The sequence below is a fragment of the Globicephala melas genome, chromosome 2 (genome assembly GCF_963455315.2).
Source record: "Globicephala melas chromosome 2, mGloMel1.2, whole genome shotgun sequence".
NCBI classification, from domain to species: domain Eukaryota; kingdom Metazoa; phylum Chordata; class Mammalia; order Artiodactyla; family Delphinidae; genus Globicephala; species Globicephala melas.
In genome coordinates, this window is record NC_083315.2 from 40,375,599 (window position 1) to 40,389,758 (window position 14,160).

At 39.7% G+C, this 14,160-nt stretch overlaps 1 protein-coding gene across 1 annotated transcript in view; it reads right to left on the reverse strand.

Annotated features, from left to right (window-relative positions):
• Positions 1–14,160, reverse strand: part of AGBL1 (AGBL carboxypeptidase 1) — a 700,107-nt gene that overhangs the window by 297,047 nt on the left and 388,900 nt on the right. The window contains exons 20-21 of the mRNA XM_070045034.1: positions 6,569–6,700; positions 1,994–2,170 (exon numbers count right to left, since the gene is read on the reverse strand). Coding sequence (XP_069901135.1) covers positions 1,994–2,170; positions 6,569–6,700 — 309 coding nt within the window. The remainder of the gene's footprint in view (positions 1–1,993; positions 2,171–6,568; positions 6,701–14,160) is intronic.

Below are 14,160 nucleotides of genomic sequence, written 5' to 3' on the forward strand. Positions count from 1 at the left end.
AAAATTACTCACCATCCTCTTGGTCATTGTCTGCAATTCTGCTCAGTTACTCGACAATGTTTGTAACGACAGAAAAACAAAGGGAAGGGGAAAACCTATCCGGTTCAGAGAGGTGTTTCATATAGAGAATAGGACTTTTAAAGCAAAGCCAGATCTGGCACTGTTAGGGCTTTTCTCTAGTCAGTTCCTTCTCCATTCTTCCTTATAGAGACCACATGCAAAGGCCATGTGGAAAATTTCCCAGGGCAAACGCTGAGCCCATATCTGAAAGCTGTCCCACTGGACAAGCCTCTTTCACTGTCATTTCCGACAGCCAGTATGTATGCTGCATGGAAGACGAAGAGTTGGTGAGGGCCTGAACCTATGAGTCATTTAGTTTTCAAACGACAGCTTCAAGGGCCTTTGAGTGTCTGGTTGATTTACTGTGAATGGCATTGATACTTATGTGACTAGAAGCTGTTAGCCTGAATTGGTGCTTGGAGAAACAAAGTCAATGAAAGTCACAAATCCAATAAATCTGTGAGGGATGCATGGAGTTGTCTTCAAGAAGCACACAGCTAGAGAGGCACAAGTCTATACCCATAAGGTCTTAGAGTCACAATATTCCAGGCTTATTTTTTTTCCAGTCGTATGGGTTTTGAATGTCAAGAGAATGAACAGATTCCTGATGATATAACCTCCAATTATATTTGTATATGTATTTTCTTTTGGCCTTTACAAAAATTTTGTCTAGTAGGAAGGAGACGAATCTTTATTAATATCTGCGTTTGATATATGAAATGTATAGGTTCAACAGAGGTAAGCACTTTGCAGCACGGCTGGTAAGTGGAAGAGTGAGGTCTTTGGATGCCCAATCCCATGTCTCTCCAACAAGCTCACTCTTCTTATTCTGCATTGGATTAATGTGGATAAATTTGGATTAATTCAGTCTAACAGTTTATTAATTCAGTAATAATAATTCTTTCAAGCCACTGTGTAGACAACACTAACTGGCTATTTAATAGAATTAATAGGTCAAAATGGGTAGTTCAGTAACCCTGTGTTGAAAAATCTCTTTGACCAGGTGGGAAGTTAGATAATGTTCATCACCTGTCACTCCCTGGACTGCCTTTGATAGTTAACAGATTTCCGCAAGCACCAGATTATGGAGATGCCAAGCACTTCCTAGCAGTTCCAGGAAAGTATCAAAGCCAACACAATGAGCTTTAAGGCTGGTGAGGTCCAGGTGTTCTTGAGGTTGAATAGAACTCACCAAGGAGTAGTCTGTCAGCTTGCCTAATGAATTTAAAAGCATCTATTACCCTGGCACTGTCACAATGTCCCTTATTTATGCTCCTCTAGTGAGGGAGTGGGACAAGCAGCTAGAACAGCCCACTGTAAGAGCTAATATAGCTGTAGAAAATGACTTATATGAGCCATTTCCCTCGATGTTAGAACCTGAGTCCTAGCCCCACTCATCTTGGGGAGACCCACTCATGCACATGCTTCTGTTTGCTCTGGTGATAGTAGGATAACAGAGAGCTGCTAATTTAGATAAGCACAGAAGACAGAGAAACACAATCCACGTATGTCTTGACAGTATCTACACGCTGACCTATGTCTTTTTTATGATGCATAGGGGACTGGTCCCAGTTGTTGCAAAAGGAAAGAAAATGTTCTCATGCATAAAACAGGGCCAGGCAGAGGTTCCATAAAAGCCGGGGTGTGCCTGTCTGAGGGAGGCTCCCCTGCCACTTGCTGGCAAGGGCAGATGATTGAGAAACCAAATCAGCAGGCAGGCACAACCTGCTTCCAGGATCAACGCAGACTGTGCTGCCAGGGAAGACAATCATTGAACTAGCTCTTCAGCAAGATCAGGGAGCTGGGCCAGACTCTACCTGGAGACTTCTTCCTCTTTCAGGCTAGAGAGCAGGAACAAGAGGTGTGTGATAGCTCTGCATTACAGTGTACTGCTGCCAGACAGAAAGCATGGATGTTTCGCAGCCTTACATACCTGATAGGGGCCCTGGTTGCAGCCACAGTAGCTGCTCTCCATGGTGTAGCTTCTGGACACTCCCATCTCTCTCCACACCACTACCCGTGCTGTGGAGGCTCGGGATTTCTCCACGAGGAAGCTGCAGCTGCTTAAGGTGAATGCTGGTGCTAGCTTATCAAGGATTTTGGGAAGAGTCTACAATTAAAAAAAAATCAAATTATGATGAGTTGCCGGTGATTGTGGCTATGCATCATAAAAAACTTCTCAGTATGTATTAAGCATCTCAATACATTAAACACTTAATATGTGCAACTATAAATCTTCTATCTATCCTGAGTAATGAACACCAATTTTTTTAATACTTTTAAAGATGAGGAAACTGAGCCTTAGAAAAGTTAGAAAGAAATAGTTCAAGTCCAACTACAAAGTGACTGGAATGGGATCCAAATGACAATATGGCCAACTCCAAAGAGTATGATCTTTCAACCCCATCTTCCTGCATCACGGTGGACCAAGGTTGCAACATACATTGCTGAGTTGAGTCTCATGGAAAGCCACAGACTTCATAGGGAACTGAAATTTACGGAGTAGCTCCATCCAGCCTCACTGTTTTCTAGCTGAACTTTCCTTATCTCAGACATACGGGCCATTGATGATTCTTAAGCAGGAGCACATATAACGTTCACTTGTTTCCTGAGAGACTGGAACTGCCAAAATGAACATTTCAGTCTCATTCTCTGATCCATAAATCTGAAGCTGGACCAATTATAAAACTTCTAAAAATTCATACTCTCTGGATTCATATGTACCATCTTTTCCTAGGGTAGAAAATCTTTATGTGAGATCACTTAATTTCCATTTAGAAAGCATCAGTAGACCCTTGCCACTCTCCAACTGACAGAGAGGGGACTTCTAGTCACTGGACCCTTCCATCCCCCAAAGATGATGTCTCAGAGTTGAAAGTATACCAAGTCTTTGGGACAGCTGAAATACTACACTTAGCTCAGAACTTTTGTGACATGAACAAGAAGGGTTTTCTCACTTCAGTGTTGACAGAATCTCCAAAAACTAGAACATAATATAAAACTATATACATTAGATAAGAAACAGTATAGCATCGGGTCTTTGGACAAATTATAGGGACAAGATGGAGAAGCAGAACAAATTGATGAGAACATAAATTAAGGAATTATTCTTACGTAAATGCAGTTTTGTTCATTTCTAGAACACAGAGCAAATCTTTTAATATATTGTATCTCTGGTTCTTATTGTCATGTTTAACATAACCATTAACTATATTAATATAAGGATTAATATAATTATTATATGATATATGATATAAATATATATTAATGTAATTATTAACATAACCTACTATGATCTCTAAGTTCTTACATAGTCTCCAGACCTAAAGCATCATAATTTTAAGGGAAATGAAATGCTAATGTTATCCTCAGAGTTTCTCCAATTGCCTCCTAATTGATTTTATCTATCCACTCTTGTCCCTCTCTCCCTGCAATCCCTCTCCCCATTTTTCTCCTTCAGAGTACTCATCACAATTACAGTTAAATTATTGTGTATGTAATTTGTTGTTTATTTTCTATCTCCTCTGCAGCCTAGAAGTTTGTGTCTTGTTCACAGGAAAATTTCTGCACATGAATCTATGCTGCTTGTAGAGGGTACTTCATAACTATTCACTGAAATAAATGGAATCTGCTAGTCCAGGCCTTTAGAGGACTGCTTAAACAGACATAAATAGAATATATATATATAAGTATAGATATGTTTTTTTAGTTGCTATATATATATATATAAAATACGATCAAGAATACATGAAGGTAATTATAATTTATCAATGTTTTACCTTGGTGCGAAAACTTAATCTGACATCATTTAAATGATCTTTGCTTTCTTACTTAGGTGAACCTTGTTTTCTTAGCTAGTACGGCCCCTCTCCAAATAACCACACACTCAAATTAACGGCATGCATCTTGGAGAGCTCTATGAGCTATGATCCCTTCACTGGAGCCTGGAGGCTGTGAGATTTACGAAGTGCAGTGGCAGTACCCTCTTACACCTCCATAGCGGCAATTTATCCACTCATTAAATAATGGGCTCCAAACTATCTCATTTACTGTAAAGTCCTCATTGCATTTCCCTTTTGATTTCACACAAATAGATCTATATCAGAGTGAGCAATGAAGATGATGATAGCTGGAGGCTGTTTGTTTGTTACGTTTTGTTTTGTAAATGAATAGGAAATTGATGAACTCTACATATGAACTGATCCACTGGAGATCTGCTTCAGTGTTTCCTGGGGTCGCCCCGGTTTGGGTGGGGCAAGAAGGCTTGGGACATTCAACTCTTCCCCTGACACTTGCTCTGTAACTTAAACTTAATTTCAGTTTCCCAAATATTAAGATTATAATAGATATCTTTTCACTGAATGCTTACTATGTATTTTGCGTGCATTAATTCATTCAATCATCACAAGTCTTTGGGGTAAGCTTTATTATTATCTATGAATATTGTTAACTTTCTTTTGGAAAAAGAGAGCTAAAACTCATGGTGACTCTATATTTAAGATTGGATAGTATAGATTCTTTTAGTTTGAGATGTACCACTCATAAGAGATCATTTTATACAGGTCAGCATGACCTGCCCAGATGAAAGTTTTAATTTACTAAACTAGTTTCCTAAGATAAAGCAGTTAAGCTTCTTGAGCTTTATCGCCAGTGCTCTAGCTGAGCCTTAGTGTAAATAGGGCATTGAGGATAAGCTGTTGGTTCAACTTTATGGCCTTGGGGGAACTCTACTGATCAGTAGCAGTCATGCTTCTAATAGACATGAATGAAGAGGGTGAAAAAAAATTCAGGACACGGGAAGTAATTCCAGGTGAAATAGTAGCTTGGTGGGTTTTTACCTCTTTTAATACTCACTAACCCTGTAAATGAAGGTATTTCACACACAGTAAATTCATATATCCAGAATAATAAGGGATTTAGAAGAGGCTGGTACCATCATAACTGATATCGTGATTTGTAGTAAGAAATATATATTGGTTCTTCACCCCCAGTTCTGACATGAGATTCCTAAAACATTTGCAAATTCCTATGTGATAAGAGTGGTAGGAGCATCTTTTGTCCTAATAAGGTGACTCTGGGTGGGCTCCTGAATGGTTCCGGGATCAGGGCAGATCATCACTTCTCTAGGAAAGAGAGAGGGGATGGAAATGGAGTTGATAAATGATCATGCCCATGTGAGGAAGCTTCCATAAGATCCAAATAGTATGGGGCTCATGGAGCTTGCAGGTTGGTGAACACATCCATACACTGAGAAGTAATGCACCCTACTCCCAAGTCCACAGGTACAGAAGCTCTGGACCCTTCCATATCTACATATCTCTTTATCTGGCTGTTCCCATCTGTATCCTTTATCACATCGTTTAATAAATTGGTAAATGTAAGTAAGTGTTCCCTTGAGTACAGTGAGCTGTTCTAGCAAATAATCGAACCCAACGGGGAGGAGATCATGGGAACCTCTGATTTGTAGCCAAGTCAGACAGAAGTTGTGGGTAACCTGAGGACCTACTACTTGCAGTTGGCATCTGAAATGGGGGCATGTCTCCTGGAACTGAGCCCTTAATCTGAGGCATCTGGTGTTATCTCCAGGTAGATAGTGTCAGAACTGAGTTAAATTGTAAGATATCCAGCTGGTGTCACAGAATTGCTTGGTGGAGGGAAAAATCCAAATATTTGGTCCCCAGAAGTGTCATAAATGAAGTATTCTGTCTAAAAGTAAGAGAAAGACACAGGAGGAGAACTAGGTTTTCCCAAGACAATAATTTTTCTCTTTTTCCTATATAAATTTGAAACAAGGGCCAGTTTTTATTTTGTGGTTGGATAACTTGACCTCTTCTACCTCTTCCTAATATTCAGCAAGCAACAGCCTGTTTACTTTATCCTGACAGGAAGAAGTCCTTCCTTCCTTACCTCTCCTTAGTCTCTTCTTGGGTTCAGTGTGGGGATAGTTGAGCTCCAACTACTGGAACCCAGAAAAAATAGAATTAGGTTCAGCGGGTCACTGTTCTACTTTTTATAGTATGCTCAAGCAGAGGAATGTGGATCGTCTAATGCCTTAAATTTTTTTCATCACTTTATATTTATTTAAGATCCTTTCCAATTCAGCATCATTTTGTTCCTTCCATAAATATAATACCTAACAGGGACGGTATTTTCACTATCCTTGTTTTACAAGTGAAGAATGGGGGTTCAGAGAGGGAGTGTTAATGGCTCACAGTCACACAGTTAATAATTATAAAGTTAGGTATTAAGATGAGGTTTCCTGTCTCCAATTCTCACGTCCTATGCACTGTATCATATCATATAGAAAAAACAAATTCAGAGTAACCAGGCAAGAAGCCATTATTCATCAAAAATGTGGAGAGGTTACACATGCCTTCAACCTGCTTGTACTATAATCCTATAGTTAAAATAATCAAAATGCCTAGTTAGGAAAATAATGGTTGAGGCATGTCTCAAAGGCAAGCATATGGACACAAAATATCTGGTGTCATCCACCATAATGACTTACCCTGTAGCTGACATCTTCCAAGAGATTGGATGTGCCCACAGCAGACTCTGCCTGCCACAAAGTCTCTTTGATGCTACAACCGTAAAGGAACACATTCCTCTTTTGGGAGTGACCATGGAAATCACAGAAGACCTACAATGGCCAAACAAAGGAGAAACTAAATCTATTGGTTTCTTACATGTTTAAAATGGCAACTTCAGCAAGAGTTCTGTTGGTAGAATTATCAGGAAGGAAGGTAGATTGGAAGGTGCTTAGGGTTGAACAGAACAAAAGGAAATATGAGTCACATGTAGCTCTTCTGACAAGTTTACTTGTGACAGGGGAGGACACAGGGCCAAAACTGGAAGAGGAAATAAGAAATAGGCTTTAATAGTTCTTCCTTACAGACAGACTCCAATGAATAAAAACAGGAGAAATGAAGTAAATAGAAAATCACCATTAGAACGCCTCTGTAATAATTGTTGCTGGCAAGATCCACTGATGAATGCCAAAATTAGTGAGAAAGATTTGTGGAGAAAAAGGATTATTTGCATAGTGTCAGAATATCTCCAAGATGTTAACCAAGATGTTAACTGCAAAAGGAAAAATAGTAACTTTACAATGGAGAAACCCAGCAGACATCACCCTTAACCAAGTGATCAAGGTAAACATCACCAGTAACAGACACACTGACAAAATTCATATTGAAGAAAAGTAAAAATACGACCAATATTTTTAAAATCATCATGGTCATGAAAGACAAAGAATGTCTGAGGGACTCTCATAGAGGAGAAACTAAGAAAACATGAAATCTATATACAATGGGGATCACGGATTAGATTCTGAAACAAATAAAAAAACACTGGTGGAAAAGCTAGTAAAATCCATATGAAGTCTATAGTATCATTTATACTATTGCTCTAATATTATTTTTCAGCTTTGATAATTGTACCATAATTGTGCAAAACATTAGCATTAGGGGAAACTGGATGAAGTATACATGGGTACTCTGTGCTATTTTTGGAACTTTTCTAAAATTGTTTCGTAAAAATGAAACAAGTATGCATCATAATATTTAGTTAAAATCCAGAATGCAAAGTTGGGTTGTTTCAACATCAAAAATAATTCAATGTGATTCACTCCATTTACATACTAAAGAAAGAACTAATATGATAATCATAATAGATGCATAAAAACGTTTGATAAAATTCAACAGCCATAAAGGATTAAAAAATAATACACAATCTTGGGACTTCCCTGGTGGCACAGTGGTTAAGAATCCGCCTGCCAATGCGTGGGAAATGGGTTTGATCCCTGGTCTGGGAAGATCCCTCATGTCGCGAAGCAACTAAGCCCATGTACCACAACTACTGAGCCCACGTGCCGCAACTACTGAAGTCTGCGTGCCTAGAGCCCGTGCTCCACAACAAGAGAAGCCACCACAGTAAGAAGCCCGTGCACTGCAACAAAGAGTAGCTCCCACTTGCCACAACTAGAGAAAGCCTGTGCGCAGCAACAAAGGCCCAACGCAGCCAAAAAAAAATTAATTAATTAATTAATTTTTAAAAAAACTCTTTAAAAAAAGAACTAAAAATAAATGAAAATATTTAAAAACTAGATATATTTCATTTAAGAATTTCTTTTGATCCAAAGACACCAGGAAGAATGTGAAAAGGCAAACCAGAGTGAAATAACATATGTGCAGTACATATATCCAACAGATGATTCATAGAGAGAATGTATACATACATCAATAAGAAAAAAAGCAACTCGATTTTTAAATGGGCAAAAAACTTGAATCGATATTTCACAAAAGAGAAGTTCCAAATGGCTATTAAGCAAATGAAAATGTACTCAACCTCATCAATATCAAGGAAATATAATTTAAACACCACAGTGAGATGCCCCTGCGTTTAACATCATGAAAAGACAATACCAAACGTTGGCTGGGATATGGAGCAAGTGAAACTCTTGAACCCAGCTTGTGGGACTATATCTATACCACTACTGTGGAAAACAATTTTGGAGTGTCTTCTAAAGCTGAATATACACATATTCTAGAACCTGCCCAATAGAAACGCATATACTGGGCACCAGAAGATATCAAGAATATACACAGCAACACTATTTTTAGTAGCCTAAATCTGTAAACAGTAGAATTGATTAATAAATTGTAGTATAATCATTCAACAGAATACTGTCCAGCATTAAGAATGAAAGAACAAGCTAGATACAAAAGAGTACATCCATATGATTTCCTTGATATGACATTCAAAAACAGGCAAAACTAATGCAGTGATAGAAATTAGGATAATGTCTATGTTTGGGGGAAGGGGGACATTACATTATGTTCTGATGTCTGGGTTGCCTGTGGTGTTCTGTCTCTCGATTTGGTTGATGGTTACATGGTGTGTTCTTTTCGTGAGAATTTATCAAGTTGTAGAGGTGTGTGATCTGTGTACTTAAAATTAATACATGATACATACACATTTGTGTGTTTCAAAGAGATAGAAGTCCTGGTATTTCCTCACATTTGTTCCTTAGTCTGTAGAAATGTAGTCTTTGTGTAGTTAGTTAAGCACACAGGGTGGGTAACTGAAGGTGTTTGTCAAATTTGCTAACGATACAGAATTGACTATAACTGATAGCAGAGTAAACAAGTAAGAGCAGAAATTATAAGGGCCAAAAAGAGCAGAATTCTGGAAATAGAAAAACTTAAATTGGAATATGCAGCTCCTACAATTAGATTCTAACAGTGGCAAAAGTAAAAGTGACATTTAGCTAAGAAGTAGGTTTTGAATGCGAGATTTGGAGGTTTTAGATGACAGTTTGCTCAGAATGACTCAGTAGCCATGGATGTCAAGATTAATCATAAATTGCTTCTGGAGAAGTAAAGTGGTCATACATAAGGAGAACAATCAGTCCAATGTACCTCATACTGGTCAATTTATATCTCATATAGTGTTTTTTAATTCTGAGTGTGGCCATTTAAAACAAGCTAGCGTACCTCAGTAGAGAGGAATCAGAAGGCCAAGGAAATGGGAATGTTTATAAACACAGATTGCCTAAAGATACTGGAGATGCTTATCCTAGAAAAAAAGGCGGCTCAGTGGGGTCTTGATAGCAGCCCTCCAAATTTATAAATTTTCCCGTTTGAAACATGAATAAATATATTTGCTATCATTTCAAAGAGCAGAGGAAGGCAAAAGGAAGGAGGATATGTATCACGGACATAGATTCCAGCTCCATATTAAATTCAGTTGTTGAATATTTATTTCGAATATTGAATATTCAAAATATTTATTTTGAAAGTTATCAAAATAACTTTTGATTATTATAGCTGTCTTGCAATGCTGTGTCGCACTTTTAAAAGTTTCCGTTCTCTGGAAATACTTCAGCAAAAGCCAAATAAATTGCTATCAACGATGTTGTTGGTTGAGAAGTTAGATGAGGTGATGGCTGAGGCTACTTTCTGGTATCTGATGAAGTCCTATAGTTCACTGATTGAACAGGAAGCCATTGACAGCAGGAATGTCCCGGTATACGCAAGGTGCATGCATGGAGCCATAAATAAACACATATGTGTAAGAAAAATTAAAAAGGGTAAATAGGTAGATGGTCGGCCCGGTCATAATGGGAGAAGATGAAAACTCTTGAATAGCAGGTTAGAACTGATAGGTGTGTTGCTTGGGCTATGTAAGCAGGGAAGAATTCAGCAAAGTCAAGACTAATTTCTGGAATCAAGGTGGTTGTCAGACAAACATCTGTGAGATGAAAGTTTTAAGAACTAAAGGAATTGAAACTGTTCTCCATAAATGTACCTCTCTTTTCCTCCCCCTCTCTCTTGTCAATAATAGAAAGCTACTATTTTATTGGATGGGTGGGGAGATTTATTAATTACATTGCAAAATTCCTGTTAGCAGAAAAGTATTTTTTTTCTCTTCAAAAAAAAAAAAAAAAAGATTTTTTTTGGTGGGGGGAATCCTTAGTTCATAGTTGCAAGTTAAAAATATTATGAGAAAATAAATCTCTCTAGAATCTAGAGCTGTGCGTGTTCAAGCCAAAAGGTCATACAGAGTTGGGAGGAGGGAGGTGGTCCAATGACAAGACAAATAACGAAAATGCAGAGCAGAATCAGTGAATGAGAAAAAGAAGTTGTTTTGTAAAGGGTGAGATAATTAAATGTGCAGAGAAAGCAGAAAACAGAAAATGTGGCCACAGAAGGAGAAAAATGCGAGATGGACAGAAGAAGTGTCTGGGGTTTTGGTGCTTTCCAGTTCTGGTTAGAACTTATTTGAATTTTTTCCTTCAAAATTCCCACTTTGGTTACTTTAGCAGTTTTCTGTTATGTGCAACAAAAATATACCTAGGCCAGTGCTTCTCTAACCTGTCTGTGCATTAGAATCTCCTGAGGAGATTTTTAAAATATCAATCCCTAGAGCCCATCTCCAGAGATTTTGATTTAATTGGTCTGCAGTGACACCAGGCTGATGGGATTTTTTATCTTTGCCTCCCGTTATACACAGGGGTATTGTTCTTTTGGTTTTTGGGTTTTTTTTTTGCGGTACGCGGGCCTCTCACTGTTGTGGCCTCTCCCGTTGCGGAGCACAGGCTCCGGACGCGCAGGCTCAGCGGCCATGGCTCACGGGCCCAGCCGCTCCGCGGCATGTGGGATCTCCCCGGGCCGGGGCACGAACCCGCGTCCCCTGTATCGGCAGGTGGACTCTCAACCACTGTGCCACCAGGGAAGCCCTGATGGGATTTTTTAAAGCTTTCCAGGTGATTCTAAATGTGCAGCCAGGGTTGAAACCCACTTGTATGGGTCTAGAGTCTAGAGCAGTGGATCTGACATGTTATCAAGCATCAGAATAACCTGGAGGACTTGTTAAATCACAGACTGTGGGCCACTCCCCAGCAATTCTGTGATGCAAGCAAGTCTGGGTGGGGTCCAGGAATGTGCATTTCTAACAATCCCAGGTGATGCTGATGCCCCTGGGCCCGGGACCATGCACTGAAAGCCTCTAAAGGGACCAATCAAATCATCGAGGTTTAATCCTCTACCATCATGAATTTTCCACCAACCTGTATCTCTCATGCCTCAGTTTCTCTCTGTGAATAAAAACCCACATTCTTATGAAAAGTGTGCAAACAAATTAAGACTGTGTCTTAGCAACAGATTCCTCAATAAAGCCAGAAGCTAGGCCTATGCGGTGACAGGTGCTCCTTAGCTGCCAAATTCAACTGGAAACAAAGATTTGATTGTTTTCTGACTCTTAACAGATTCTGAAAGCTGAGGTAAACAACAAATTATAGACATCCCCACCTGTGGGAATGAGCCCTAGGAGTTCTAGCGGCCTCTGAAAATTCAAAGTAAAGGAGGCATTGTTCTACTTGTTGCTCAAATGACATCCATAAAAATAAATGCCTGTTAGTTATAAGAAACATGTGTTCCTCTAAATTGCAGGGGGCAATTACAGACAAATTATCAAGTTATTTCAGTTGAGGAAGCTTTTTCTTTCCTATGGATGACTTTACACTTGTCTACTTCCTTTCGGTAAAACTCTGTAATAGGAAGTGTGCCCAGTCATGGCACTCCAACACCCATGGGTTAATCAATGGCCCTATCTTGCTTATTCATCAATTGAGTCAACAAATATTCGCTGGGTGCCTGTGGTGTGGCAGGAGAAATTAAAATTTTAATATAAGGCAGTACTGCCCTCAATAACAATGACAAGAACAACAGTAATTAATTTATTGAAGACTTAACGATGCTTCAGATACTGTGCTAAACACTTAATGTAGATTATCTCATGATGAAGTAGGTGCTATAATTATCCCCCGTTTTGCAGCTGAGAAAACTTAACAGCAAAAATAAATAAATAAGTAACTTGCCTAGGCTTGCTTAAGTTTGCACTACTATTAAGTATGTGAGCAAGTAATTGAACCTGAGTTTGCTCTCATCCAGACTCCATGTTTTAAAACACTTTGCAGGTCTATGTTGCCTCTTCCAGGAGCTGTTTTGTTGGGATGATCCCACAAGTGAATAGGTGATCATATTGCAGTGAGAGGAGAGAGACACACAGGGTTCTCTGGGAACCCAGATAAGGACACGCTGCACAACTCATGGGGCATCATTCACACTGCACTTTAAGGAATGGCACCCCTGAAGGTGTATGATGTGGTGGTTCTGGTTCTCTAGGGGGCGATGCCTAAGATGAGTCCTGCTGAGTGAGGGCTGTCCAAGCAAACAGAAAATGAGGAAGAAAGGACTATGGGTATGAAGAATTTCAATAATTCAGAAAAAGACTACAGAGTGAAGGAGAGTGGACCTTAGGTGTAGGCAGAAGTGGACAGTGGTCACATCATTAATGCACGTGCACAACCATTCCAGGATGTTTGGACATTTTCCCAAAGGTGGTGAAGCAGCCATCAAAGTATTGGAGCAAAGAGGACCAGCATGATCAGATCACCAGAACAGGAGTGTTAAGAATGGATTACAAGGACTGAGACCAGGCAAGAGAAATGACAAGGGCCTAGTTTAAGTCAGCAAATGTAAGTATGGAGAGAAAGGACTTTTGGTGAGAGAGTAAGGGAGTAAAATCTATAGGAATTGGAGACTAAATGGATTTAGGGGCTCAGTGCGGAAGAGGTTAGGAATAATACCTAGATTTCCGGATTAAGTGAACAGACAATATGATGTGCTTTTCCCCAAGGCAAGGAACATGGGAAGAGATGCAGATTTGAAGGTTTCGTTCAGTTAAGTTTTGTTGTCTGAGCTGGAGTGGTTAGTTTTGAACTTGTTCACCCTGAGCTAAACTGATTCCCCTGTGTCTCACTTTCTTCATCAGCGAGGTGTACAGTGTGGATTGGATTACGATTTTGAAATCAGGCTCTCACGCATCTCCCCTAGTGCCTTTCCCAGTGAATTACTGTCTGAGTTAAACTGCAAGGTTAATTTAATTCACGCAAACATGAGCTCCATCATTTCTTGCTCAGCAAAGAGACCGTTCAGGGCCACATGACCACGCTACTCACATGCCTTCACCGTCTTTCCCCTCCATTCTTTGGTCCCACCCTGGTTCCTCTGTAAGCTACTTGGGCACCTTGTTCAAGAGGTTGCCCACCCCCATCTCAAACACACCTCCCCTAGCCATTCGCCCGTTCCCGCAGCTCACCTATTCCTGATTGTTTACTGCTCTGCTTCGCCAGCTTTAAGCTGCTGTGTTTTCCATTCCTGACATCTGGGTCTCGTTCCTGCTTCCCGGCAGCAAGACCTCTGCATTATTTATTTCATTGCCACAAGAAAATGAAGGCGAGGCTGGAGCTCAAAGAAGGCTAATTCTGGGGAATGTGATGGAAACCCAAAACAGCAATGCTTCCAATTAAACCAACCAAGTCTCACTAAAGCCCTGGAGATGCCAGCCTGTGCACAATATTTTGCAGACAACATTCAGCCCAAGCTCTTGAGTAGAGTAAACCTTTCTATGAGGGAAATGCTATTGGTGGCATGTTCAATTATCCAAGAACCCTGTTTGCCAGACCACATTTCCCAGTCCTTTTATTGACAGTCATGCTCTCTTCTTAGCAAGTGTTTCATCTGAGTTACCAGCAAC